The following is a 25,879-nucleotide window of genomic DNA, read 5'->3' on the forward strand; positions in this document are numbered from 1 at the left end:
CATCCTCCCCCCACGCCCCATCCCCCAGAAACCCCTTGCTGTATTTTCCATAAATCGTTTAATTTTGATCGGAGGGACTGGACTCCAGATCCAAGCTGGGAGCAGAGGGCCCGTCAGGCTGGCTGCCGTTGGGTCTAGAATCTGTCCTCGGGGGGCTCTGAGAAGCGTGCTCCATTCTCGGCCCTCCTGACCTGTGGCTCCTTAAAGACAGAGGCCGCTGGGCTCCGTACCACCACCCCCACCCCCGGCCCCTGGGCTCTAGGAGGGGAAAGGCCATGCCTCTGACATGGGTTCAAGTCCCGCCTTCTGTGCTGGCTTTTGTGTGACCCTGGGCACGTGAAGCAGGCCTTGAGCCCTGCTCTGCGGCAGGTTACTTTAAGGCATAAGGGACAACCAGTGTGGCTCCAGCCCCGTAAGGAAGGCTTGGGCTGTGACAGCACAGATGGCCGCAGAGTCCCTGACTGGCTGTGCTGATTTGGTCCTGGGTCTCGGGTTTGCGCTTTCCTCCCTGGGCAGTGGTGAGACTGGCCCTGGCCTTTCCTTCCTCAGGGCACGTGGAGGGCAGCTGGGCCGGCAAGGGCCCTGCTGATTGCCGGGGCCAGAGGCCTGCAGGCCTGGGAATGGGGTGATCAGGTGGCCCTCCTTGGAGTTTCCTGAGCCTTCCCCCAGATGTCCAGCGCTAGGCCGGGGGAGGTGGTGGGAAGAGGAGGGGGGGAGAGCACTGTGGTGTGTGCCCTTTCTTCCCCATTCCCCACAGCCAGGCCAGCCAGCCGGCCTCACCTGGGTTTCCTGGAGGTGCCTTCCGTGTCCCCCTTGCCCACCTCAACCAGCAGCCGCTCCTCATCCAGGCCCAGTGCTGACAGCACCTGGGAGAAGCGCCGGCTCACAGTGAGCCGGGCATTGGCCTGAGGAGAGAGAAGAGGGGTTCCCGCTGGTCACAGGTGGGGGGTGTCCCAGGGTTTTCAGGTGGGCAGCAGCCTGGGGGGGGCCACTTGAGGGGACCCACTCCCCACCTCGCTTCCCTCCCCACTCAGCCAGGGACAAGCTGTGTCGTCGGGGGAGGCCCTGTGCTAGCTCAGATGCTGGCCCTCACCTGCATGGCCTGCTGGAACAGGTAGGGCCGGGCCTGCACCCTGTGCTGGATGCCCCGCAGCTCCGCCTGGTACTCGGCAAAGCGCTGTCGCTCTTGGCGCCTGCGTGGGAGAAGCCTCTGGGCAGCCAACCTGCCCCAGACCCCACTGTGCCCTGCACACCCCTCCCCACCCCTGAGCCTGCTCCTCCTCAGCGAGGGATTTAGGTGCTCTCCGCCTTTCCTTTACAAAGTCACTTCACTCCTGCCCTCGCCCCGGACTGTTTGCCCCATTTTACCTGACGAGCCTGAGGCTCAGGAGGGTGGAGGGATTTGTCCAGAGTTGTACAGCTGCGGAGTGGGGGACTCCCAGTCACAACCCGCCCCCAAGGGAGAGCAGCCAGCGCTGGCTTCTGCGCCCCTGGACATTAGCTTGCACAGCCTCTCCCCTGCCCGCAGCCACACCCCGGCCTTCACGTTGCGGCTCTGAGGAGGTCTGCTGTGTGGCTCTGAACACGGCAGTGCCCCTGTCTGTGCTCTGGGCTCAGTTTCCTTTCACTGAGCTACGGCGGGGACTGGACAACTTGCCAGTGTTCTCGGTGGTTCTTACAGGCTTTTCAGAAAATGAGACAGCGGGATAAAGAGATGCGTGACAGTGAAAGAACAGATGCTAGAAAGCTCGCAGACCCCTGCAGACGCACTGTTCCGCTTACAGCCCGGGTCGTGCACTTGTCAGAAACCGCTCAGCAAACTGAGTGGCGCCGCCTCGCCTGAAGAGAGCATCCTAGCAGCAGGAGGGGACCCCCGCCGCAGCACGCGTGGGGCCACGCGGCCCTTCGTGAAGCACATAGAGGCTTCCTGGTGTGGGGGACACCCAGAGAGCACGGAGGGGAGAAGCGGGCAGGACCGAGGCGCGTGCTGACCCCTCCGGCTGGTGTGCTGGGCCCCTTGAAAGACTGCCTTACTGGGCCGGACCCTGGGCCATGACCAAGGAAGGAATCTTTCCCCCTCTAAGAAAAAGAAATGGCCTTGGAAACCCCATCGTCAAGGAACTTAAGTTACTGCAGAAAAAGGGGTCTTTGCCATTCCAGAGGGTCTTCACAGCAGTTTCTGGGGAGGGAGACGAGCAGCAGCTGGCTTTGTCACTGCATTTTTCCTGCTCACTCTGCTATTTCTGGTAGAAAGGAGAGGAAGCCGACCTCCTGGAGCCCCGGAAGAGAAAGGAAGCGTTGCCAGGGGATGGCAGCCCTGTCCATCATCTCAGGAACGAGAGGAAACATGGCCTCCATGCCAAGGGCGGCAGTGGCTGGCCAGGGTCTCGGACCTCGCCGTGGCCAAACCTCTCTTGCCCACCCCTCGAGGCAGGGCAGGGACTCCAGTTCTGCTCAGACAGAGCAAAGGCACAGGGAGGAAGGGCTGAGAGACCTGCAGCGAACGTGCTCCTGCCTTCACCCTCTCTCAGTAGACAATGAAAAGGGTGCAGGTGACACCCGACTGTCCCCAGCACCTGCTGCTGGGAGTTCTGGGCCTTATGCTGCTGGCCTTATTAAGAAAGTAGACCAAGAGAAGGAAAAAAACCAGACGAGGCCTGGCAAGGAGACAGCACTTCCCTGGCCCCTGGCCAGGAAACACACTTGACCTCTCAGAGTCTATAAAACAGGGCCAATAAGAGAGCCTCCAAGAGCAGGCCATCGGATCCCATCCGGCCTCGGCAACTCCACTGAGGGCAGGACCCTCCTCTCTCTCCGTAGCACCTGCTTGCCGTGACCTTCTCCCAGGACAAAGGAGATGAGGGGTGGAAAGGGCTGCACTGGCGCCACCTGCCCCTGTGGTCTGCGTCAGTGGCGCTGGTGATTATATTGACTTGTGCCGTTTCCTTGGATTGGGTTTTGTGGGAAGATCCGGGCATGCTCCGAGGCAGCGCAGCAGGTGGAGGAATGGCTGGCTGGGCTCACATCCAAGCTTTGCCCCTCACTTGTGACCTTGGCACATTATTTAAGCTCTCTAAGCCTCAGTTTCCTCATCAGCAGAATTATGGGGGTGGTGATAATACTTAACCTGTTAAACATTTTATAAGGATTTTCAGGACTTGCAAGTTAGGTTTTTAAAAAATTAAATACAGGAGGCAGATGATACTGTCCCTGACCTTGGATGAGGGTTGTCTCCAGCAGCGGGATTATAGGGGCATTCTGTACTATTTCTGTAATATTTGGATTTTTATCATAAGCATCTATGGAAGTCTTGTGTTTGAAGTCAGAAAAACAAGATATGCCAGTGTGATAATGCACATCAAACATTTTAACCTTGAGGGTTCAGTCACTGCCGGGATCGTTATTAACTGGGTGACCTTCTCCCCGTGCCTCAGGGCCTTCATCTCTCACATGCAGCGGAGCAGCCTGCCCTCCTGCCTGCCTCCCCCACAGGATGGCGCTGAAGGCTTACCCTGAGGGAAGATGAAGGTGAGTGGGCCCTGGTCCTGCAATCTGATCCCTAGCACCACCTCCCTGCCTCTCCCCACCAAGTCCTCCGCAGCCCTGTGCCTCCTACCTCAGCTCCTCTAGCTTGCGCTGGGCAGCCACTGGCCCCCGGCTCCCTCTGGGCACATAGGCAGCTAGGCAGCGAGCCACCTGCTGCTGTACCCGCTGCTCCCGGGCCCGGCGCATCTCAGCCCGCTGCCGCTCCTCCTGCTGCTGCTTCTCCCAGGTCTTCAGCAGGTGTCTTGGAAAGAAGGAAGGAAGGGGGATGGGAGAAGCCTGCAAGGGAGCAGGAGCCTCAAGGGAGGTCAGGGGCCAGGTAGGGTAATATGGGGCTTAAGAGGAGGGATTGAGGGAGCTCAGAAGCCAAGGTCACAGGGGATGGGAATTTGATGTGGAAGAGACCTACATCTGGGGTCTCAGCCCTCATGCCCAGCCCAAGGCCTTTCCCTACTCTTCCTGGAAGCCTTCTGTCTACCCCCAGCTAGCAGTGAGCTCCAGCTCTGACCCTTCTCAGTCCAGGCCTCCTGAGCCCCTGTGGAGTTCAGGGCACACAGCCAGCAACCCCACTTGTCTTGCTAACTTCCCCTTGCAAAGCAGCTCTCCTAGAGGACAGGGGCCAGATCGTGTTCTTCCCTATGACGCCCATATCTGATAGGAGCTAGGTTAATGCCTATTGGTTGGAGAGAAAGTTGGATGGATGGACAGATGGCTGGATGGATGGATTGGAAAGAGAAACAAAATGGTGAAGGAATAAAAGCATGGTTGGACAGATGGATAGATGCTGTGGATGTTTGAATAGGCAACAGCTATATTCCACTGGATGATTCTTCCGTGAGACCTCATAGCCAGTTCCTTATTATCAATCAGGTCTTTGTTCAAATGTGACTTTCCCAAACATTGTTTTCCTGACCACCCCATCTAAAGCAGCCTCCCAGGAATTTTCTATTTCTAGCTGTTTCCATTTATTTATTAATAATCCTTCTTCCCAAGTAGAATGTAAGCTTCATGAAAGCAGGGTCCCTTGCCTGTCCTGTTCACCTCCAATACATCCCTGTCACCTAGAACTAATGACTAACATAAACAGAAATTCAAAATTTTTTGAATTAATATGTACTTGAATCATAGAAAGACAGATGGATAGATGTGGACATATAGGCATATAAAGGGGGTAGTTGTACTCATTCACTCTGCATATTTATTGAGCACCAACTATGTGCCAGGCCCTGTGTAGGGCACCAAGGAGGCTGTGATCATGAAGATCTTCACCGGGCCATGATGTAATCAAGATGACAGAATGACACTCCAGTGCCTCAGTCCCCCACAAAATCTTTAAACAACTAGCACAAACTGACAGATTCATCTTTCTTGAGCTCCAGAAAGCAATAACTGGCAAATACCAAATCAAGAAGGAAGTGGTAGGATAACCTCATAATGCCATTTCTGGCCCTTCCTTCACTCTTACCCTGGCTTGGTGCTGGGTCAGCCTGCACTCCTGGTGTGGGTCCCTGGTCCCCAGTTCTGAGACAGCAGAGTAATCCCTATGTGCATAATGGAGTGCATGTGTCTGTCTGGTGGCTCTCCATCCCAGAACTTGCCATGTGCACAGAAGCAGCTTGTAGGCAGCTAAATCAAATCATGGCAGCCAGGGGCAAAGGATTACTGATTTTAAGACATACAATAGAACCCTGGACTAGAAGGAAAGACTATTTCATAAGGAGAAAAGGGAGTGTATGGGTTCTTGTAAATGGAGGAATTCTTAAGATCATAAATGCATGCCCAGGGTAAGTGCATGTCCAGGAGAAGATGCATGCTCAGAAAAGACCTGGGAGGACCCAACACTTTTCTTAAGTTTCATTGTTAGGAGGGCTAACCTCTGAAGGAGAACACCAGTCAACACAGATCCAATATGCAAAGACTATGGAAGGTGTTTCTTTATTTGTTTATATTGGCTTACTGACATTCAAAGAACTCTGTGTCATATCCCTATTTGGATACAAACTTAAGGAACAGACACTTCAGAGGGAAAATTCAAGAGTTAACACACTGAAAATATTAAAATGTAGAGCGTACAACAAAAAATTATAAGGAATATAAGGAAACAGGAAAAAATGACCTATCCAAAGGAACAAGATAAAACATTGGATACCAGACTTTGGGCATGCCAGACAAAGACTTTTTTTAAAAAATGGTCTTAAATATGCTCAGTGAGCTAGAGGAAAACATGGACAAATAGCAAAAGGACATCAGGGAAATAAGAATTTCCTATAAAATGAGAATTTCAATAAAAGATAAAAAATGTAAGAAGGAGCCAAACCAGAAACTCTGGAGCTGAAAATCAAAATTACTGAAATTAAAAATTCCCTAGAGGGGTTCAGAGCAGATTAGAGCTGGCAGAAGAAAGAATCAGATAAATTGAAGGTGACACTATTGAAATTATTGAGTCTGAGGAGCAGCAAGAAAAAAGAATGAAAAAAGTGAAAAGAGACTGAGAGACCTGAAGGACAATCAAACTTCCCTATATATGCATTATGGGAGTCCCAGAAGAAAGAGAGAAAGGGACAGAAAGAATATTCGAAGAAATAATGGCTGGATCCTTTCCAGATTAAATGAGCTTCACATCCAAGAAGCTCGCTAAACTCCAGACAGTATAAACTCAAAGAGATCCACAGCTAGATTCATTCTAATGAAACTGTTTAATGCCAAAGATAGAGGGGTTCCAGAAAGCTGCAAGAGATAAACAATGTGTTATGTACAAGGGAGCCTCAATAAGATTAAGTGCCAGTTTCTCATCAGAAACCATGGAAGTGAGAAGGCAAAGGGACAGCACATTCATAGTGATGAAAGAAAGCAATTTCCAACCAAGAATTCCATATCTGGTGAAACTTTAAAAAATGAGGATGAGAATAAGACATTTCAAGATAAGGACCAGATGAATTCTCTGGTGAATTTTACCAAACATTCAAAGAAAAATTAACACCAATCCTGCTTAAAAATTGAATAGGAGGGAACTCTTCCTAGCTCATTCCATGAGTCCGGTATCACCTAATACCAAAGCCAGATAAAGATATCACAAGAAAAGTAAATTACAGACCAACATCCCTTATGAATATAGATACAAAACTCCTCAACAAAATACTAGCAAATCGAATCCAGTAGTACATTGAAAGAATTAGACATCATAATCAAGTGGAATTTATCCCACGTCTGCAAGGGTGGTTCAACATAAGAAAATCAATGTGATACACTACATTAATAGAACAGAGGGGAAAAACAGGATCATCTCGATTGATGCAGAAAAGGCATTTGACAAAATCCAGCACCCTCTCTTGATAAAAACATTCAGAAAACTAGAAGGGAACTTCCTAAACATGATAAAGAATATTTATGAAAGTCCACAGCTAATATCTTACTCAATGGTAAAATAGTGAAAGCTTTCCCCTAAGATCTAGAATAAGACAAAGATGCTCACTTTCACCATTGCTATTTAACAGTGTACTGAAAATTCTAGCCAGAGCAATTAAGCAAGAAAAGGAAATAAAAGGAATCCAAATTGGAAAGAAAGAAGTAACTTTTCCTATTTGCAAATGATGTAATCATATATATATATACACACACTGAAGAATCTGTAAGAAAGCTTCTAGAGCTGACAAATTCTGCAAAGTGGCAAATTAAAAGATCAAAACATGAAAATCAGTGCTGTTTCTATTCACCAGCAATGGACAATCTGAAAAGGAAATACTGAGAACAATCCCATTTACAATAGCAACTAAAAAAATCAAATATCTAGGAATAAATTTGACCAAGGAAATAAAGGACTTACACATGGAAAATTATAAAATATTGCTGAAAGAAATTAAAGAAGATATAAATAAATGGAACAATATTCCATGTTAATAGATTGGAAGATGAAATATTATTAAGGTATTGATACTACTCAAAGTGATTTACAGATTCAATGCAATCCAATCAAAATTCCAAAAGCCTTCTTCACAGAAATGGAAAAGTCAATTATCAAATTCATATGGAAGGGCAAGAGGCCCCAAATAACCAAAACCATTTAGAAAAAGAACAAAGTTGGAACACTTTCCAGTCTTAAAATATATCACAAAACTACAGTAATCAAAACAGTGTGGTACTGACACAAGGACAGACACACAGACCAATGGAATAGCATTGAGAGTTCAGAAATAAATCTTCACATCTATGGTCAATTGATTTTTTTTTTTTTTTAGGTACTGGGAGCCGGGGATTGAACCTGGGACCTTGTACGTGGGAAGCCAGCACTCAACCACTGAGCCACATGAGCTTTCCTGAGTTGGCTTTTTCATTTGTTTTACTTGTTTGTTTTTTTTTTTTTTTTTTTCAGGAGGCACCGGAAACTGAACCCAGGACCTCCCATGTGGGAAGTGGGAGCTCAACTGTTTGAGCCACATCCACTCCCTGCCAACTGATTTTTGACAAGGGTGCCACACTCACTCAGTGGGGGAAAAGAATAATCTCTTCAACAAATGGTGCTGGGAAAACTGGATATTCACATGCAAAAAGAAAGTAGACCTCTACCTCACACCATGTACAAAATTAATTAAAAAATGGATTAAAGACCTAAATATATAAGAACTAAAACTATAAAACTCTAGAAGAAAACATAGAGGATTACCTTCAGGACCTTGTACTAGGTAATGAGTTTTTAGGTTTTTACACCCAAAGTATGAGAAACAAAAGAAAAATGAGATAAATTGGATCTCATCAAGATAAAAAACTTTCGTGCATCAAAAGACATTAGCAGGGAAGCGGACTTGGCCCAGTGGATAGGGCATCCGTCTATCACATGGGTGGTCTGCGGTTCAAACCCCGGGCCTCCTTGACCCGTGTGGAGCTGGCCCACGTGCAGCGCTGATGTGCGCAAGGAGTGCCCTGCCACGCAGGGTGTCCCCCGCATAGGGGAGCCTCACGCTCAAGGAGCGCGCCCCGTAAGGAGAGCCGCCCAGCACGAAAGAAATTTCAGCCTGCCCAGGAATGGCACCGCACACACGGAGAGCTGATGCAGCAAGATGACGTAACAAAAAAGAGACACAGATTCCCGTGCCGCTGACAACAACAGAAGCAGACTAAAGAACATGCAGCAAATGGACACACAGAACAGACAACAAGCAAGCTGCAAGTGGGGGGAATAAATAAAAAAAATACAGACACAGAAGAATGCACAGTGAATGCACACAAAGAGCAGACAGTAAGCAAGCAGCAAGGAGGGGGGGGGTAAAAAAAAAAAGACATTAGCAGTAAAGTAAAAAGACAACCTACAGAATGGGAGAAAGTATTTGGAAACCATTTTCTGATAAAGGTTTAATAACCAGAATATATATAGAACTCCTACAACTCAACAACAAAATGACAAACAACCCTTTTAAAAATGGGCCAAGAATTTCAAGAGACATTTCTCCAAAGAAGATATAGAAATATCCAATAAGCACATGAAAATATGCTCACCATCATTAGCTATTAGTGAAATGCAAATCAAAACCACAATGAGATACCACTTTGCCCCTACTAGAGTGGCTGTTATTTAAAAAACAGAAAATAACAAGGGTTAGTGAAGATGCAGAGAAGTGAGAACCCTCGTGTGCTGTTGGTGGGAAAATAAAATCATGCAGCCCCTGTTAAAAAGTATTTGGTGGCCCTCACAAACTTAAGTCTGGATTACTGTATAACCCAGCAATCCCACTTTTGGGTATATACCCAAAAGAATTGAAAGCAGAAACTCAGGCAGATATCTGTACACCCATGATCATAGCAGCAATTCTTCATAAGAGCCAAAGGTGAAACAACCCAAGTGTCCATAAAAGGGTGAATAGGTAAACAAAATGTGGTATATATACACAATGGAACATTATTCAGCTATGAAAAGGAATGGAATTCTGATATATGCTATAACATGGATGAACCTTGAAGACATCATAGTGAGTGAAATAAACCAGACATAAAGGGGCAACTATTGTATGATTTCTCTTCTGTGAAATACTTAGAATAAGCAAATTCCTAGAATCAGAAAGTAGAATAATGGTTACCAGGGATGGGAGAAGGGGGAAATGGGGAGTTATGGCTAAATGCGTATGAGTTGTGGTAAGGATGATGAAAATAGTCTGGAAACAAGAGATGAAAGTTACACAGTATGGTCAATGTACTTAATGTCAGATCTGTCCACTTAAAATGGTTAAAATGATTACATCATGTGTATTTTACCACAATTTAAAATAAATTGTATTTTGTAAGATGGTGGTGGTTGGGTGATATATGGGAATCGTGTATGGCGTGCAGGATTATTCTTTAAAATTTTGAAATAAATTTTATTTTTTTAAAAAAAAGATTGGTGAATGGATAAGTGAGGAATGAATGGAAGGATGAATGGCTCAGCGTCTCCTGGCGAAGTGGCTTTTCCTCACTCTTCACTCTCAGCGCCCACCCTCCCCCCTCTTCCACCTTACCTGGTGGCCTCCTGCCGTTTGTGGAAGGTGCGGTTAGGGACGCTGGCAGACGGGGGCGTCTCATCATCTCCCAAGGCCTGGGCCTTCCCGCCGCGGCTGGAGGCCTGGATGGTATCCCGTAGAACTTTCCAGGGCTGCTTCTGGGGGCCTGTCCACAGTGGGGCCAAGTCAGGGACTTGTCTTGCAGCAACTGGGCATTCTCCCCCCAGCACCCAGAGCTCCTGCCTGGGTTGCCGGCTCCCCGGGTGTGGCTTCCTGGGGAACCCAGGCACGGCGCCCCTCACTCACCGCAGAGGCCCCGCTCCTCCAAGTCTTTCTGTAAGTGCCTCTGCAGCTTCTCCAGGTCCCACGGCCCCTCCAGCTCCTTGGCCTTGGACGTCCTCCTCTGCGACCCCTGCAGGCTGCTGGGGCTGGAGCTGCTCCCCTGGCTGGGGCCTTGCACTTCGCCCAGGGGCTCCTCCCCAGGCTTCTTCCCCCTCCTTCGAGAACCAGCCCGCCCTCTGTGGCGGGCCCTGTGCTCCCCCTCCTCGCCCTCCTCTGTCTCCTCGGCGGACCCCAGCTCCTCCCAGAGCGAGCCCCTCCTGGGGAGCTGGGGCAGCTCCCCGGGGCTCAGACCCCTGCCGGCCTCCTCGGCTCCCAGCGCTTCCTCCTCAGCAGCCTCCTCGCACGCAGACCCCGACCTCTTCCTGGACGGCCAGAGGCCCCTGTCGCCGGGCGCCTCCCGTGCCGGGTGCCCCCCCTTGCCGCCCCAGGCCCCCGGCTGCCGTCTCCTGGCCGAGTCCTGCCTCTCCGTCTTCCCGCCGAGGCCGCGGGGCTGGGGGAGGCTGGCCGTGGACTTGCGCCTGGACTTGCGCCGGAGCTGCGGCTGGCAGCCCGTGGGGGGCAGTGGCAGCACCCTGGCGCCCGGGGCCACCAGGTCCGGGCCGGGGGCTGCAGGGCAGCCGTTGGGGACGAAGCTCTGCCAGGCCCACTGGAAGGGGAAGGAGGGCTTCCGGGGAGGAGAGGCCAAGAGGCTGAGGGGGGAGAGCGCGGGGGTCAGTGCCCGGCGGCCGGCCCCCAGCGCAGCCCCTGTGCCCCTCCCGGCCCGCACCCCGGAAGCTGCTCACTCCTCGGCCTCGGCAGAGCCATGTCCTTTCTTGTTCCGGCCCAAGGGTCCCTGGTCCTTCTTGGCTGTCTGCCCCGCGCTCCGAGACCTCCGCTGCTCGCCCTGAACTAGCCCGCAGTCACTGCTCCCCAGGCTGCCCTGGATGAGGACAGAGAGGACGCCCAGCTCCAAGCAGCCCCTCGGACCCCCGAACCCTCCCCCAAAGGGCCCCCCTTGGGCACAGCCGGGCCTGGCCACCCCTGGGCCCTTGCTACCTCTACCGCAATTCTTCACGTTAAAATAGCAACGGCCGCCACTTACCACATGCCTACAATGTCCTCTGTCCTTGGGACTTTCCTGCATTACCCACCCGGTGTTCACCATCGGCCCATTGGGCAGATGGGGAAAGAGGCAGGGAGAGAGGAAATCATTCGACTAAGGTCCCAGCTGGCGAGTGGTGGGCCGGCACCCACGCCTCACCACTGCACCAGGCGGCCTCTTCCAGAATGTTCCCCCACCCCGACTCCCGACAGCCAGGTGGCAGGCCCTCGGCCTCACCCCACCTGCTCCAGGCTTCCCCACGGCCACCCCCTCTGGGCCTCCCTGACTCTCACCTGGACCTTGACTCCAGCCGCGAGGCTGCTCATGGGCCTCCCTGCGGGTTCTGGCCTCCCCTGGCCCCAGATCTAGCCAGCCTGCCTCCAGGTAGACGGAGGTCCCCTCCGCGGCGCCTCCCTCATGGGCTTGGCCAGGGGGCTGCCCAGCAGAAGCTTGAGCGGCCCTGCGGTGGTCCCTGGGACCTGAAGCTGCAGGTCCTGCCCCGGCCGCCCTGAGGTGGACCTGCCCAACTGTTGGTGGGTGGCGGCCTCCCCCACCCCCCACCCTCCCGCCAGCCTCGGAACTGCCCTCCCTGCCGGCTCTATGGCAACCGGGCCTTGACCGGTCTCAGGGGCTCTGGTGAACAGGAGGCCAGGATGGTATCAGCCCAGGCGGGTAAGGCCAACCTCCTTGGAGGGGGCTGGGCTGGGGGGACGTTCAGCACAATGCTGAGGAATGGTCCAGGCCTGGGAGCCCAGAGACCAAGGGCCAAATCCAGCCTCTGCTGCAGACTCACTGTGGGACCTGGTGTAAGTCCCCTGCCCTCTCTCGGCCTGTCCCCCCGTCTGTCGGAAAGTGGGACCGTAGGACGTGGCCATCTTGAAGGGTCCTGACATCCTATGAAGAGGTCCGGCTGGTGCCCAAGGCGGGTGCGCCCCCTTAGCCTGCCCTCTGGGCTGCCTCCCAGGCCCAGCTGAGGTCTCGGGGTCTTGCTCCAACCACTTGCTCCCCCAGAAGCTGAACATCATGCCCAGGAAAGAGGCAGCAGGCAAATGAGAGCCCGGAGGAGGCTCTGGAGGAAACTGCAGCGTTTCAGTCTTACCCCAGACGCCTGAGCTTCCCCAGAAACCCTTGGGACGTTAAATCCCCGTGGGATGCCAGCCACTGACCATTAAGTCCAGCTGGGTGGGGACAGAAATGTGGTGCTGAGCTTCGGCTGCACCCCGGGGGACACTCATACTCTGTCATCCTGGGCCAGCCCCTTCTCCCCTCTGCGAAGCTGGAATCAGGGTTCCATCCCATAGGCTTGTGGTGAGGCCCAAATATAACAACAGGGGCAGTGCGTGCAGTACATTTGTTCTTACTTCCATTATGGGTTGGATGTGTTGAAGTCCTAACCTCTCTTGCCTTGTGAAGGTGGCCTTATTTGGAAATCCGGTCATTGCAGATGGAAGTAGTTAAGTTAAAAGGAGCCCTCCTTGGGAAGCGGATTTGGCTCAATGGATAGGGCGTCCGCCTACCATATGGGAGGTCCAGGGTTCAAGCCCAGGGCCTCCTGGCCCATGTGGTGAGCTGGCCATGCGCAGTGCTGCCAGGCAGGGGTGTCCCCTGCGTAGGGGAGCCCCACACGCAAGGAGTGCACCCCCGCAAGGAGAGCCGCCCCACATGATAAAAGCACAGCCCGCCCAGGAGTGGAGCTGCACACACAGAGAGCCCACGCAGCAAGATGATGCAACGACGGCAACAAAAAGAGACACAGGTTCCTGGTGCCGCTGACAAGAATGCAAGTGGACACAGAAGAACACACAGCAAATGGACATAGGGAGCAGACAGCGGGGGGAGAGGGGGAGAGAAATAAATAAAATAAGTCTTAAAAAAAAAACCCTCCAACATCAAAAACCCTCAATTCCGTCCTTTGCCGTGCCTTTTATCTGTCAGTTCCCACCCACCAAGGAGTGGGGACTCAGCGCCCTAATGCCATGGCCCAATCAAAGCCTTAACCATGACAATCACACCCAGGTACAGACCAGATTACAAACGTAATCCAAGATCTATTTTTGGAATTCATAACTATAGCAAACTGCAACAATTGGTTTTTCAGATAACAGAAGTAATAAATGCATGTGCTCAAAACCTTGCACCGATACTGAACTCTGTATAGTGGAGCCCCGTTACCCTTTCATGTGTGTTCCTGAGTGCTTCCTAGGTGTGAACACGCGTGCCCGGAGCTGGCACCCTGAGCACGGGGACACGCGCACCCCCGGGCGCCAGCGGAGCCAGCTGCCTCCCTGCCTCTCACTCGGCTTTCACCGCGGTCGGCGGGCCAGGCGGGCCCCGCCGTGCCCGTGAAGCTCAGTAGGGGCCACAAGTTCTCAACTTGCCCAGGAGGTGAAAAGCCCTCTGACCACTGCTAGGCTCCGGAACAGCCTCAGCTCAGAGACGAAAGCGTCCAGTCTGCGGTCATACCCAGTCACGACTGCGTGGCTCATCCATCCTTAAATAACAAGTCACCTGAATTTGGTCTAAGGCTCTTAGGCGGGGATGCCAACGGCCGGGGAGGGGTGGGGCTCAGAAGGGGCGGAGGCAGCAGGAGTGGAAGGCTGGACCAGAGCGCCGGCCAGCGGGCACCTGGGGGCTGGTGGCACCCACACTGGGGCTTTCTCTTGGTGCCGGGATCCCCAGAGACCTCGATGGGAACTGCTGACCAAAGCTGCCCCAACAGGAGCAGGCAAAGCCCCTCCCGAGGTGGCCCCGCGTGGGCCGCAGCGGGAGCTGCCCGGCTTCCAGGGTGGCCCCCTCTGGTCCCCCAAGGGCCCTCTTGGACAAATCCCCCATCAGGCTGGCGTTGGCCTGGCTCCCCACCCCATCTGGCCCTGGAGCTTGGGGGCCTTGCTGGACTCTTGGCACGAGGGCAGCCGGCTCCCGGGGCAGCCCCCTTGCCTCGCTCTGCCGCCGGGGGGGGGGCAGTGGGCAGCGGCTGCCCACCTTAGCCTTTCCCTCTCCTCAGGTGCAGTTTCCACTGCCCTGGAATCCCTCTACGCTTCCCCAAACAAAGGTCCGCTCCGAGCCCCTCTCAAAGTCTGAGCTGGCGAGGGGCCCGGGGCTGGTAGCACTGCCGCTCGTCCCCCTCCGGCCCTCCCAGCAAGCGAGTACTGGCACCTGCTCAGCAACGTGGGGGCCCTTGAGCCGTGGCTTTACCCTTCACCTTTGATGCCTCAGCAGAAACAGCCCTGAGACAGTTCTGGGTTTTAATATCTTGTGCATATGTATGTGTATATACATATGAAATTTTTCAACAAAACCAGGATCATACTTGGTTGTTGTTTTGGCTCACTGGTGTGCTGCAGTCATCTGGCCATGGCAGTGCATAGAGAACCTCAGTTTGCTCATTTTTTTCTTTACCAGCTGCACCGTGCTCCATGATTTGACCCACATCACACATTTAACCTGTCTCCTATCGCCAAGCACGGCGAAGACCTCTGCGTGCTTCCCCGTCACGGACACTGAGCGCCTTCGCCATATCCGTGCACCTTTGAGTGCTTGGGTATTTCTGTCAGATAAGTTCCTGGAAGCAAACTTGCTGGCTCAAAGTATCTGAGCAATTTAAATTTTGGCAACAATTGCTCAGTCAAGGTATGGCTTCACCAACAGAGCCTACATCCTCGCCAGCAAACTGCATTGTACTTTTAAAAAACCTGTTGGGAGAATAAGTTTTATCTCATTGTTGGTATAACTTGCATTCCCTTCATTGTTTGTGAGATGAGTGTATTTTCATATCTTGACGGACCATGTGTGCTGCTTCATGTACTTGACACATTTTTCTTTTCTTGGGTGCTGAGCACAAAGTTTATTGTATTCCTTATTTCACAGCACACAAGGGTGATCAGTGGCTCAAGGCCACTCTCTGTTTTGGTTGACCTTTTTTTTTAAAGATTTATTTTTTATTTATTTCTCCTTCCTGCCCCCCCTCCCCCGTTGTCTGCTCTCTGTATCCATTCGCTGTGTGTTCTTCTGTGACCACTTCTATCCTTATCAGTGGCACCGAGAATCTGTGTTTCTTTTTGTTGCATCTTCTTGTGTCAGCTCTCCATTTGTGCGGTGCCATTCTTGGGCAGGCTGCACTTTCTTTCGCGCTGGGCGGCTCTCCTTACAGGGTTCACTCCTTGCTCGTGGGGCTCCCCTACGTGGGGGACACCCCTGGGTGGCAGGGCACTCCTTGCGCGCATCAGCACTGCGCATGGGCCAGCTCCACATGGGTCAAGGAGGCCCGGGGTTTGAACCACGGACCTCCCCTGTGGTAGACGATGCCCTAACCACTGAGCCAAGTCCGCTTCCCTTGTTTTGGTTGACTCTTTTCTCCTTTCTCCTTGATCTCCACTCCCATCCCACCTAAATACAAATGAATCCTTGTGAAACATCTGCTATCATTTTAATGCATTTGTGTTTTTAGTTTTGATAAATGGAATTATGCTAGAGCTCTCATTTTTCTTCCTTACCTTTTTCCTTCAAGATTATGGGGTTTTTTTTCAAGAAAAGACTTTTAATATGTAAGTAACAAATATCATATAGAGGAAAAAAACAGAAACAGAGATGAGGAAAAAATATCCAGTATCTATCACTTTACCCAATCACTATAAACAGTTTCTATGTTGAGCCACAGTAACTGTGTGTTGGATAACTGAATTACTTCATCAACCACTGTAGTCATACAGTTATACAAATTTATGCTCTATTTTTTCCCACTTCCATTGATTACTTTTTTAAACTGGTAGACAGCCATTGCCTGCATTTTAAAAAATTAATTTATTGAAATGTATCACCCACACACAAACATGCATAAACAGTAATAGCTGTGAACCGAGATGATGTTTTTAAAAGCTGTCCTGCTTGACCCTGACGCTTTTCTGATAGTGCCTCCACTGCTCTTCACTTAACCCGCTCTCCTGACAATGGATGCCGAGGCCACTTCCGACTCTGTCTCCACGCAGGGTGCTGCACCCGATGCCCTGTACGTGCCTCTGGGAAACCTGTGTGAGAAAGTCTCAGGCGTATTCACCGAGGGCCGAGAGTGTGAGCTCCTGGAACAAGCACAGACCTTATTTCAGCTTGCTCGCGGGAACGGCGTGCCAGCCTCCACACCTACGCCAGTGTCGGAGGCGTTCTGTCTCACCAAGTGCTCGTATCACTCACTGTACTAGTCAGCCACGGGGTGCTGATGCAAATACCAGAAATTAGTTGGTTTGTTTTTTGGTTTTTTTAGGTTTATCCTTTTTGGGGTTTGTTGAGATTTTAGACCTGAAAGTTAATGTTTTTCACCAAATTTATTTATTTAGTTAGTTAGTTAGTTATTTTAAAGATTTATTTATTTATTTCTCTCCCCTCCCCCCCCACCCCAGTTGTCTGTTCTCTGAGTCTATTTGCTCCATCTTCTTTGTCCGCTTCTGTTGTTGTCAGCAGCACGGAAATCTGTGTTTCTTTTTGTTGCGTCATCTTCCTGCGTCAGCTCTCCGTGTGTGCGGCACCATTCCTGGGCAGGCTGTGCTTTCTTTCGCGCTGGGTGGCTCTCCTTACGGGGCACACTCCTTGCGTGTGGGGCTCCCCTACGCGGGGGACACCCCTGCGTGGCACGGCACTCCTTGCGCACATCAGCACTGCATATGGGCCAGCTCCACACGGGGTTTGAACCACGGACACCCTAACCATTGAGCTAAGTCTGCTGCCTACCAAAATTATTTTTATATTTTTAAAGATTTATTATTTATTTATTTCTCTCCCCTTCTCCCCTGCCCCCCCCAGTTGTCTGCTTTCTGTGTCCATTCACTGTGTGCTCTTCTGTATCCACTTGTATTCTTGTCAACGGCACCAGAAATTTGTCTCTTTTTGTTGCATCATCTTGCTGCGTCAGCTCCCTGTGTGTGCGGCCCCACATCTGGGCAGGCTGCACTTTTTTGCACAGGGCGGCTCTCCTTACGGGGTGCACTCCTTGCGTGTGGGGCTCCCCTACGCAGGGGACAACCCTGTATGGCAGGGCACTCCTTGCGTGCATCAGAACTGCGCATGGGCCAGCTCATCACATGGGTTAGGAGGCCCTGGATTTGAGCCTCGGACCTCCCATGTGGTAGGAGGATGCTCTATCCATTGAGCCAAATCTGCTTCCCGGTTGGTTTCTGTAAAGGGTATTTATTTGGGGTAGGAGCTTACAGATACCAGGCCATAAAGCATAAGTTACTTCCCTCACCAAAGTCTATTTTCACGTGTTGAGCAAGATGGCTGCTGACATCTGTAAGGGTTCAGGCTTCCTGGGTTCCTACGTTCCTGGGGCTTGCTTTTCTCTGCATTCAAGGTTCCTTCCTTCCTGGAGCTGGCTTCTCTTTCCTCTGTGAGCTGACTTCCTGGGACTCCAGCTTAAGGCTTCAGCATCAAACTCAAACATCAAAACTCCAACATCAAAAACCCTCAACTCTGTTCTTTGCCATGCCTTTTATCTGTGAGTCCCCACCCCTTGTACCCCCAGGTACAGATCACGTTACAAGCATAATCCAATATTTCTTTTTGGAATTCATCAATTATATCGAACTGCTACACTCACCTTGTGAATTTTTGCTAACCTGGTAGTTATAACAGTTCTCTCGTTGTGATTTTATTTGAATTGCTCTGATTACTTACTTGAATACCTCTTCATTAATTTTTCCGCATTTGGGTCAACCTCTCTGTGACTGGCTTGTTTATATGCATTGTCCATTTCCCCGTTGTGTTTCTTGTCTTTTCCTGTTGTTTTTTCCCTCCTTATTGATGTGCAAGGGCTCCCTGCTCATGAGCTCGCAGTCATCTGCCTGTCAGCATCGCCTGGGAGAGTCTTCATGGATCGGATTTTGACGTAGTCAGCTCCCTAGATTCTTGTTGTTTTAGCTCTGGGTTTTGGTAACAACTCTAAGTAGACCGTACCTGGCTGGGCCGTGGATTCTGACTTAAAGGTTGAGTGGCTGAAGCCCAGGGTCAGAGGTGGAGAGCTCAGCATTTGAGAAGCCCTCGGTGGGGGGCAAGCTGCCGCGGACGGGCCTCGCAGTCAAACCTCCCACAGGTGCGGAGGATGTGCCTCAAGTGTTGGCGGCAGATCCCCTTGACCGTGCCCTTCTCCTCCAGGAAGCGCTGCACAGGCTCAATGACGGTGCATGACTGTGCCTCACCTTTCAGTTGTTGCATGACTCTTGGGAGTGAGGGTCAGTATTTTGCATAGTTTGGGCAAATTCTTCATCCATCCGTTCCACGAGAGTTAGGGTACAGCCACGGATCTGCAGTGGCTGGTCGACATGGTGCAGGCTCTCACTCTCTTCAGGAAGGTTCTCCCCAACAAAGATGGTGGGCTCCCAAGAGAACGTCCATCAGCCCATTGATGCGGTCGAGGCACTTCTGCTATGTCTCCTCACATATACTGCTTCCATACGTGTTTTAACAAGTGGTTTGTATTTGGGGGGGGGGGAGTCTTGTTCCTTTCCTCACCTCTAGGTTTTACAAATATAGAATATATGTATTCTAAGTTTTACTCCATTCATAGTTCAACATCTGTGTTCTTAAGTGAAATGCTCGATCCTCTCCTTTTCCAGTACTGTCCTCATTTGGTTTGGGAGTCATCCAAGCAACTGGGCAGCCTTCTCTCATTCTCTGTCTTCTGGAGCAGCTGGTGTAAGCAAAGGACCATTTATCTGTTCCTTGAAAGTCTGAAGGCACTTCCCTGCAAAAGTGTCCTGGTCAGGTTCCTTGCACACTGGAGTCTTTTATGGAGCTATTGAGGTTTTTGTTAGCTCTTTGTGCCAATTTGGGCATTTTAATTTTTCTAAATTGGCATTTACTTGAATTAAGTTTTTATAATTACCAACATATGATTATTTATAATATACTTTGATGTTTCAAACCTCTGTGGGGGTTCCGGGTCAGGTCAGAGGAGACTTATGGCCATGGAAAGGGCTTTGGATTTATTCTGAACGTGATGGGAAGGTGACAACATTGGAAGTCTTTTGTTTTGTTTTTTTAAGATTTTATTTATTTGTTTAGTTTCGTCCCCTTCCTCTCCTCCTGCCCTGCTGTTTTTGCCGTCTGTGTTGTCTTCTCTTCTCATTTTCTTTCCTTTAGGATTCCCTGGGATTTGATCCTGGAGACCTCTGATGGGGAGAGAGGTTCCCTGTCAATTGCGCCACTGCAGTTCGTAGTTTCTGCTGTGCTTCTCCTTGCCTCTTTTTGGATGCGTCATCATCATCATCATGCTGTGTGACTCACTTGCGCGGGGCACTGGCTCGCTGCGCAGGCACGCTTTCTCTTCTTCTTCACCAGGAGGCCCCAGGGATTGAGCCCAGGGCCTCCCATCTGTCACTTGAGCCTCATCTTCTTCCCCACATTGGAAGTTTTGACTGAAGCCCCAGGAGAGAATGGATATGAAGTTCCAAAGGGAATTGCTACTGGTCAAGATGCAAAATTTTAAAGAAAATTGAAAGAACCCATTTCGCCGCTCTGAGCACCCTCGTCCACCTCAAGAACATAAAGGTGGATTTTGAAAGGGGAAGTCTGCGGCGAGAGCGCTCTGGAAAGCGCAGTTGGGCGCCCAGCCCCAGTGCTCCTCCTGGTGGGGGGGGCGGGGGTGGGTGCTGCCTTCTGATCCCAAATCTAGAGAGGTGACGAGTGCTCCAGGATGCGCCTGGAGAGCTCCCTGTTGATGGGGCAGCCCAGCGGCAGCAGCTGTGGCCCAAGGCGCGGGGGTGACTTCCGGAAAGCAAGTGGAGCCCACGGTGGGAACGTAGAAGGAGGCACTGCCCAGAGGGCTCCTGTGATCCAGCGCGGGGCGCCCCCAGAGGGGGTCTCTGTGTGCCAGCCAAAAGAGGAGCCCTGCCGGCTTCCTGGGAGCCCCAGAGGACCCCACGAAAGCCCCCCCAGGGCAAGAGCCCTCCTCAGACAGCTGCCTGCCCGGGCAGCGAGATGCCATCCTACCCCAGAGCCAATCGAGTGAGAGTGTCCGTACCCGCTCCCCTTCCTCCCGCGCTGCCCCCCAAGAGCAGAGTGCTTCGAGCTGGGGGAGCAGGAGGGCAGGGAGAGGCAGCAGGCCTGCCTTCCCTCCCGCCTCACCTGCCGGGAAGTGGAGGCAGTTTAAACCGAGCTAAAGACTTGGCTATTACACGGGAGCCGGCATTCTTTCACCATTTAAATTCTTTTGTTGTGGTAAAATACACACGCCTTAAAATCCACCATTTTAACCACTTTAAAGTGCTCACTTCGGTGGCATTAAGTACGTTCACAACGCTCCGCAACCCTCACCACTGCTTCTAGAAGTTCTTCTTCAACCAAACACGTTCTGTAGCCATCAAGCTGTCATTCACCATCCTCTCTCCTCCTCAGCCTGGAAACTAGGAATGCCCATGGAGACTTCTTCAGTGACCTCAGGGGGTCACAGGACCGTGAGGACATGTGGCACAAAGCTTCACGACTTCATTGGGGGGCAGCAAAAGTAGTTCCCCCACTTTCTGAATCTTAGGGGAACACTGGGAGACAAAATCTTTTTATTCTGTCGACTCACGTTTGGTCAAAGTAGCCACCAGAGAAGAGGATTTTGAGAGGGGGAATGATCTCATTTATGGCCTTTTTTTTTTTTAAAGATTTTATTTTTTTCTCTCCCCACCGCCTGCCCGCCGTTGTCTGCTCTCTGTGTCCATTTGCTGTGTGTCTTCTGTGTCCGCTTGCATTCTTGTCAGTGGCACCGGGAATCTGCGTGTCTCTCTTTTTTTTTTTAAGATTTATTTATTTATTTCTCTCCCCTTCCCCACCCCCCTTCCCCAGTTGTCTGTTCTCTGTGTCCATTTGCTGCGTGTTCTTCTTTGTCCGCTTCTGTTGTTGTCGGTGGCACGGGAATCTGTGTTCCTTTTGTTGCATCATCTTGTTGTGTCAGCTCTCCGTGTGGGCGGCACCATTCCTGGGCAGGCTGCACTTTCTTTCGCGCTGGGCAAGTCGCGCTGGGAGAGTCTCCTTACGGGGTGCACCCCTTACGTGTGGGGCTCCCCTACGCGGGGGACACCCCTGCGTGGCAGGGCACTCCTTGCGCGCATCAGCACTGCACGTGGGCCAGCTCCACACGGGTCAAGGAGGCCCGGGGTTTGAACCGCGGACCTCCCATGTGGTAGACGGACGACCTAACCACTGGGCCAAGTCCGCTTCCCTGCATCTCTTTTTGTTGTGTCATCTTGCTGCGTCAGCTCTCCATGTGTGCGGCGCCACTCCTGGGCGGGCTGCGCTTTTTTCATGTGGGGCGGCTCTCCTTGCACGGCACACTCCTTGAGCATGGGGCTCCCCTACACGGGGGACACCCCTGCGTGGCACAGCACTCCTTGCGCGTGGCAGCACTGTGCGTGGGCCAGCTCATCACACAGGCCAGGAGGCCCTGGGTACTGTGGTAGGTGGACATTCTATCAGTTGAGCCATATCCGCTTCCCTCATTCATGGTCTTTAAAAGATCCCCCTGGGTGCTGACTAGAGATGAAACTGGAGGGGTCAGGGGAGAAACAGACTTTTCATGGAGGGCACGGGCCAGGGATGCAAAGAGAGGAGGAGGGGCCTGGAGCCTGGGCCTGCGCCCACCACCTCTCAGAGCTCGGCGTGGTCGGGGAGACACGGCCATGGAGACCAGACAACAGTGGCCCATGGGGAAGAAGAGCAGAGAGAGTGGGGCACCTGCCAAGTGAGGAGGGAGTGGCCAATGTGACAAGCGTCACTGAGAGGTCAAGGCCAGGCCAACTGTGAGCTGACATCTGACTATGGCAACCTTCCTCATTCCCTAGCCCGTAATCCAAGGACCCGATATAGGAGGCTCTTCATGGACTTTGCCAGTTGGAGTGTGGCTGGACTTGGCCTCCATCACATGACTCACTACCTCCTTACTGAGTCCCATCTGAATTTTTTTCCTGTTAGCTAAAGTCTAGGGAACTTGTAAGTTCAGTTCTCTCCAGAAAACAGAAAAGAAGCCCTTGCTACATCTCCCTTTTTGCTTTGGCTGCCAGGAAGCTCAATGTCAAATTTGATATTCAATTCATAGAGCCCTCTATAGGTGTTTATGGGTTGCTTATTTGTTTTCTTTTTCCTGGTCATCATTTTCTTTTTTAAAGTATGTTTTTGTATCCTTCAATCTCTATTTCTATTTTTCTTAATTTTCTTTTCCTTGTTCTCTTTAGAAACCACCTCGGGCACATTGGCACACTGGGAATGAAGCAGGTAAGCAAATTAATTCCACTCATTCAGCAGTTCTGTAGGGATGCCTTGCTCTTGTCTGCTCCCTTTGATTTGCCATTGACAGAACAAAATTAAACCAAAAAATTAAGATAAATGATTGCCTTATTTTACTAAATCATAAAACAGACAGGGGTATCTCTAACCTCAGTTTTGCCAAACTGAGTGCGTCGGGTCCCCTTGCTTGTCCCCTCTCTCACTCCTCATTTCATTACATTTCTCTCTGCCTGGTGGCTTCATCTTCTCAGATGGGAATTCTGGCTGTCCTTGAACTTTCGCCACCAGAGGGGGAGGACTCTTGGCACACTATCCAGGTAGGAAAATCCCAGGGAGGGACCCGACACGTCCTGCCTTGAGTCTCATGGCCAGGCCTGCACAAGTCACAGGGACCCTGGCGGGGAAGGGGCCCTGGCTGGCAGTCTTGGTGGTACCACCTGGCTGGGGTAGGAGAGGAGAGTTCGCTGAGGATGGGGATGTGTTTTGAGGTGGACTGAGGGGGGCAGGGAAGACCAAAGCACAAAACACGTGGCCACCATAGCCTCCCACGTGCCAGGCCCTAGGCGACACCTGGAGAGGCAGGTGTGACTCAGACAGGACCCCTGTCCCTGAGATGGTCTCCTCCCAGCAGGGGAGGTAAAGCATGTGTGCATACACAACTATAATCAAAGCAGGGGGGAAGCCTGGGAAAAGACACGGACAAAGGACTTGGGGAGCTCAAGGTAGAGAGAAGGATTTCAGCTTCTGGCCACAAGGAGGTAAGGGGGTCTGGAATTACCCTCTTGCCATAAACTACTGAGCAACTGGACAAAACAGGAGACAACTATTTTCAGGTGTTAGACAGCAGGGAGCAAAGGACTATGATCCCTGAGAAACGGGAAACCAGGTAGGTGAGCCCTTCCTACCTGCAGGCCTTCTGCCTGGAGGCCATTCCCCTGTTGCCTCGCAGGGAGAGTGTTTTGGTTTCCCAGCTGCTAAAAAAAAGACACACACAGGGAAGGGGATTTGGCTCAACGGTTGGATCATCTGCCTACCATATGGCAGGTCCAGTGTTCAAACCCAGGGCCTCCTGACCCGTGTGGAGCTGGCCCATGAGCAGTGCTGCTGCATGGAAGGAGTGCCATGCCATGCAGGGGTGTCCCCCGCGTAGGGGAGCCCCACACACAAGGAGTGCACCCCTCAAGGAGAGCCACCCCATGCGAAAAGTACAGCCTGCCCAGGAGTGGCGCCGCACACACAGAGAGCTGACGCAGCAAGATGACACAACAGAGAGAGGCACAGATTCCCGGTGCCACTGACAAGAATGTGAGCGGACACAGAAGAACACACAGCGAATGGACACAGAGAGCAGACAACTGGGTGGGGGGTGCGGGGGGGAATAAATAAATCTTAAAAAAAAAAAAAAAAGACACACACAATGGTCTGGGATTTTTTGTTTTGTTTTTGGTTTGGAGCTAGGTAGTCCAGACAGCCTGTTTTTAAACCAAATGCATTCCTGTGGGTGTGAACCGTGGTCAGCAGGCCCTTGGAGGAGGCGACTTCCGCTAAGGTATGGCCCAACCTAATCAGGATGGGTCTTAAGCCTTCTCCTGGAGGCCTTTGTTAGCAAGAAGAACTCGGATAAGAGAGAGGACGCCACCGGAAGCCTGAAGCTGGAGGCTAATGGACCACAGAAGAGAAGGGAGCGGCCAGGAGAGGCCGCGTGTGCACTGCCACGGGACAGAGGAGCTCTGACGAGGGCCACCGGCAGCCAGCCCCAGAAGGCCAGCCTTCGGGAAGAAAGCACCACCTTGATGATGTCTTTTTTTAAAGATTTATTTTTATTTATTTAATTCCCCCCCCTCCCCCCGGTTGTCTGTTCTCTGTGTCTATTTGCTGCGTCTTGTTTCTTTGTCCGCTTCTGTTGTCGTCAGCGGCACGGGAAGTGTGGGTGGTGCCATTCCTGGGCAGGCTGCTCTTTCTTTTCACGCTGGGCGGCTCTCCTCACGGGCGCACTCCTTGCGCGTGGGGCTCCCCCACGCGGGGGACACCCTTGCGTGGCACGGCACTCCTTGCGCGCATCAGCACTGCGCATGGCCAGCTCCACACGGGTCAAGGAGGCCCGGGGCTTGAACCGCGGACCTCCCATATGGTAGACGGACGCCCTAACCACTGGGCCAAAGTCCGTTTTCCTTGATGATGTCTTGATTTAAACTTGTAGCTTCAAAACTGTGAGCAAATAAATTCTCAGTTTCAGCCAACCTGTTGCATGGTATTCGCTTGGGCACCCAGGAAACTAAAACAGGTTTTGGTACCAAGAGTGGGGTGCTGCTATTGCAAATAGCAAAACTTGGGAAACAGCTTTGGGATTGGGTCATGGGTAAAGGCCGAAAGAACTGTGAGGTGCTTAACAGAAGAAGCCTAGACTGCTTTGAAGACTGCTTTGTGGGTAGAAACACGCAGCCTAAATGTACTTCCGACGAGGCCCTATGATGAGTGCGTTATTGGAAAATTGGAGGAAAGGCCATCCTCGTTTTAAAGTGGCAGACAATTTGGTGAAATTGAGTTCTGATGTCAGATGGAAGGAAAATCTTGAAAGCGATAAACTTGGATACTTGGTGAGGGGTTTCCAAGCTAAGCCTGGGAGGTGCAGGCTAGTTTCTCCTTGCAGCTTATGATAAAATGTGAGAGGAAAGGGGTGAGCAGAAAACTGAACTCTGAAGCACAAAGAACCCAGAGACTGATGGTTTGGAAAATTCTGGGCCAATCCAGAGAGTGTGCTCTGAGACTAGGGCCAGGAACAGTTCTGTCGGGGACCCTCTAGAAGCTTCTGGCCACAAGGAGCTTGGCCAGAAGCTTCTAGAAAGCGAGTGTCTGGAGAATAGGGCTCCGGATGAAGGTTTAAGCGAGTCAGGGCTGGAAAGGCAGTTATGGAGGGAGGATCTGTGGAAAGTCCTTCTGTCTGATGGTTTGGTTCCCTGTGACCTGCCTACAAAGCCAAAAGTTTTCTGAGAATTTTGTATGAGCAGAACCACTGCCAGCCTGGACTGAAAGGGACAGGAAGGATGAAGGGAAGGAAGAATCACTTCAAGGGCAGAACCGCGGAAGTCAAGGGCAGAACCGAAGAGATCTCCTCAGGCCGAGAGAGCAGCGCCCCCTGCCGAGGTGTGGAAAGGGCACGTCTGCCCCTGCGCTTGGAGGGGGCAGGCCT

General features: G+C 51.7%; 1 protein-coding gene and 1 long non-coding RNA gene across 2 annotated transcripts in view; one reads left to right on the forward strand and one right to left on the reverse strand.

The window, feature by feature from the left end:
- Nucleotides 1–41: 41 nt before the first annotated feature.
- TSGA10IP (testis specific 10 interacting protein) lies at nt 42–11,854 on the reverse strand. The gene is made up of 8 exons (XM_058306371.1): nt 11,727–11,854; nt 11,135–11,271; nt 10,317–11,041; nt 10,029–10,176; nt 3,617–3,787; nt 1,094–1,193; nt 781–905; nt 42–200 (listed from the first exon to the last, which is right to left on the reverse strand). Exons 1-8 carry the CDS (start codon nt 11,757–11,759, stop codon nt 59–61), a joined length of 1,581 nt encoding a protein of 526 aa, XP_058162354.1. The 5' UTR covers nt 11,760–11,854; the 3' UTR covers nt 42–58.
- A 192-nt stretch (nt 11,855–12,046) lies between these two features.
- The window catches only part of LOC131280265 (uncharacterized), a 32,605-nt gene continuing 18,772 nt past the window's right edge, over nt 12,047–25,879 (forward strand). Inside the window, exons 1-3 of the long non-coding RNA XR_009187783.2 lie at nt 12,047–12,105; nt 22,638–22,677; nt 22,941–23,006. This is a non-coding gene — a long non-coding RNA (uncharacterized lncRNA). The remainder of the gene's footprint in view (nt 12,106–22,637; nt 22,678–22,940; nt 23,007–25,879) is intronic.

Source organism: Dasypus novemcinctus, chromosome 10 (genome assembly GCF_030445035.2).
Source record: "Dasypus novemcinctus isolate mDasNov1 chromosome 10, mDasNov1.1.hap2, whole genome shotgun sequence".
Lineage (NCBI taxonomy): Eukaryota > Metazoa > Chordata > Mammalia > Cingulata > Dasypodidae > Dasypus > Dasypus novemcinctus.

Bases quoted from the DNA above. Each gene is read 5' to 3' on its own strand.
- TSGA10IP (XM_058306371.1), bottom strand. From the start codon at position 11,759: ATGAGCAGCCTCGCGGCTGGAGTCAAGGTCCAG. The intron at 906-1,093 runs GTGAGGGCCAGC...CTCTCTCCTCAG, and splicing joins TGTTCCAGCAGGCCATGCAG to GCCAATGCCCGGCTCACTGT. The intron at 201-780 runs GTGAGGCCGGCT...TCTGTCTTTAAG, and splicing joins GGCACCTCCAGGAAACCCAG to GAGCCACAGGTCAGGAGGGC.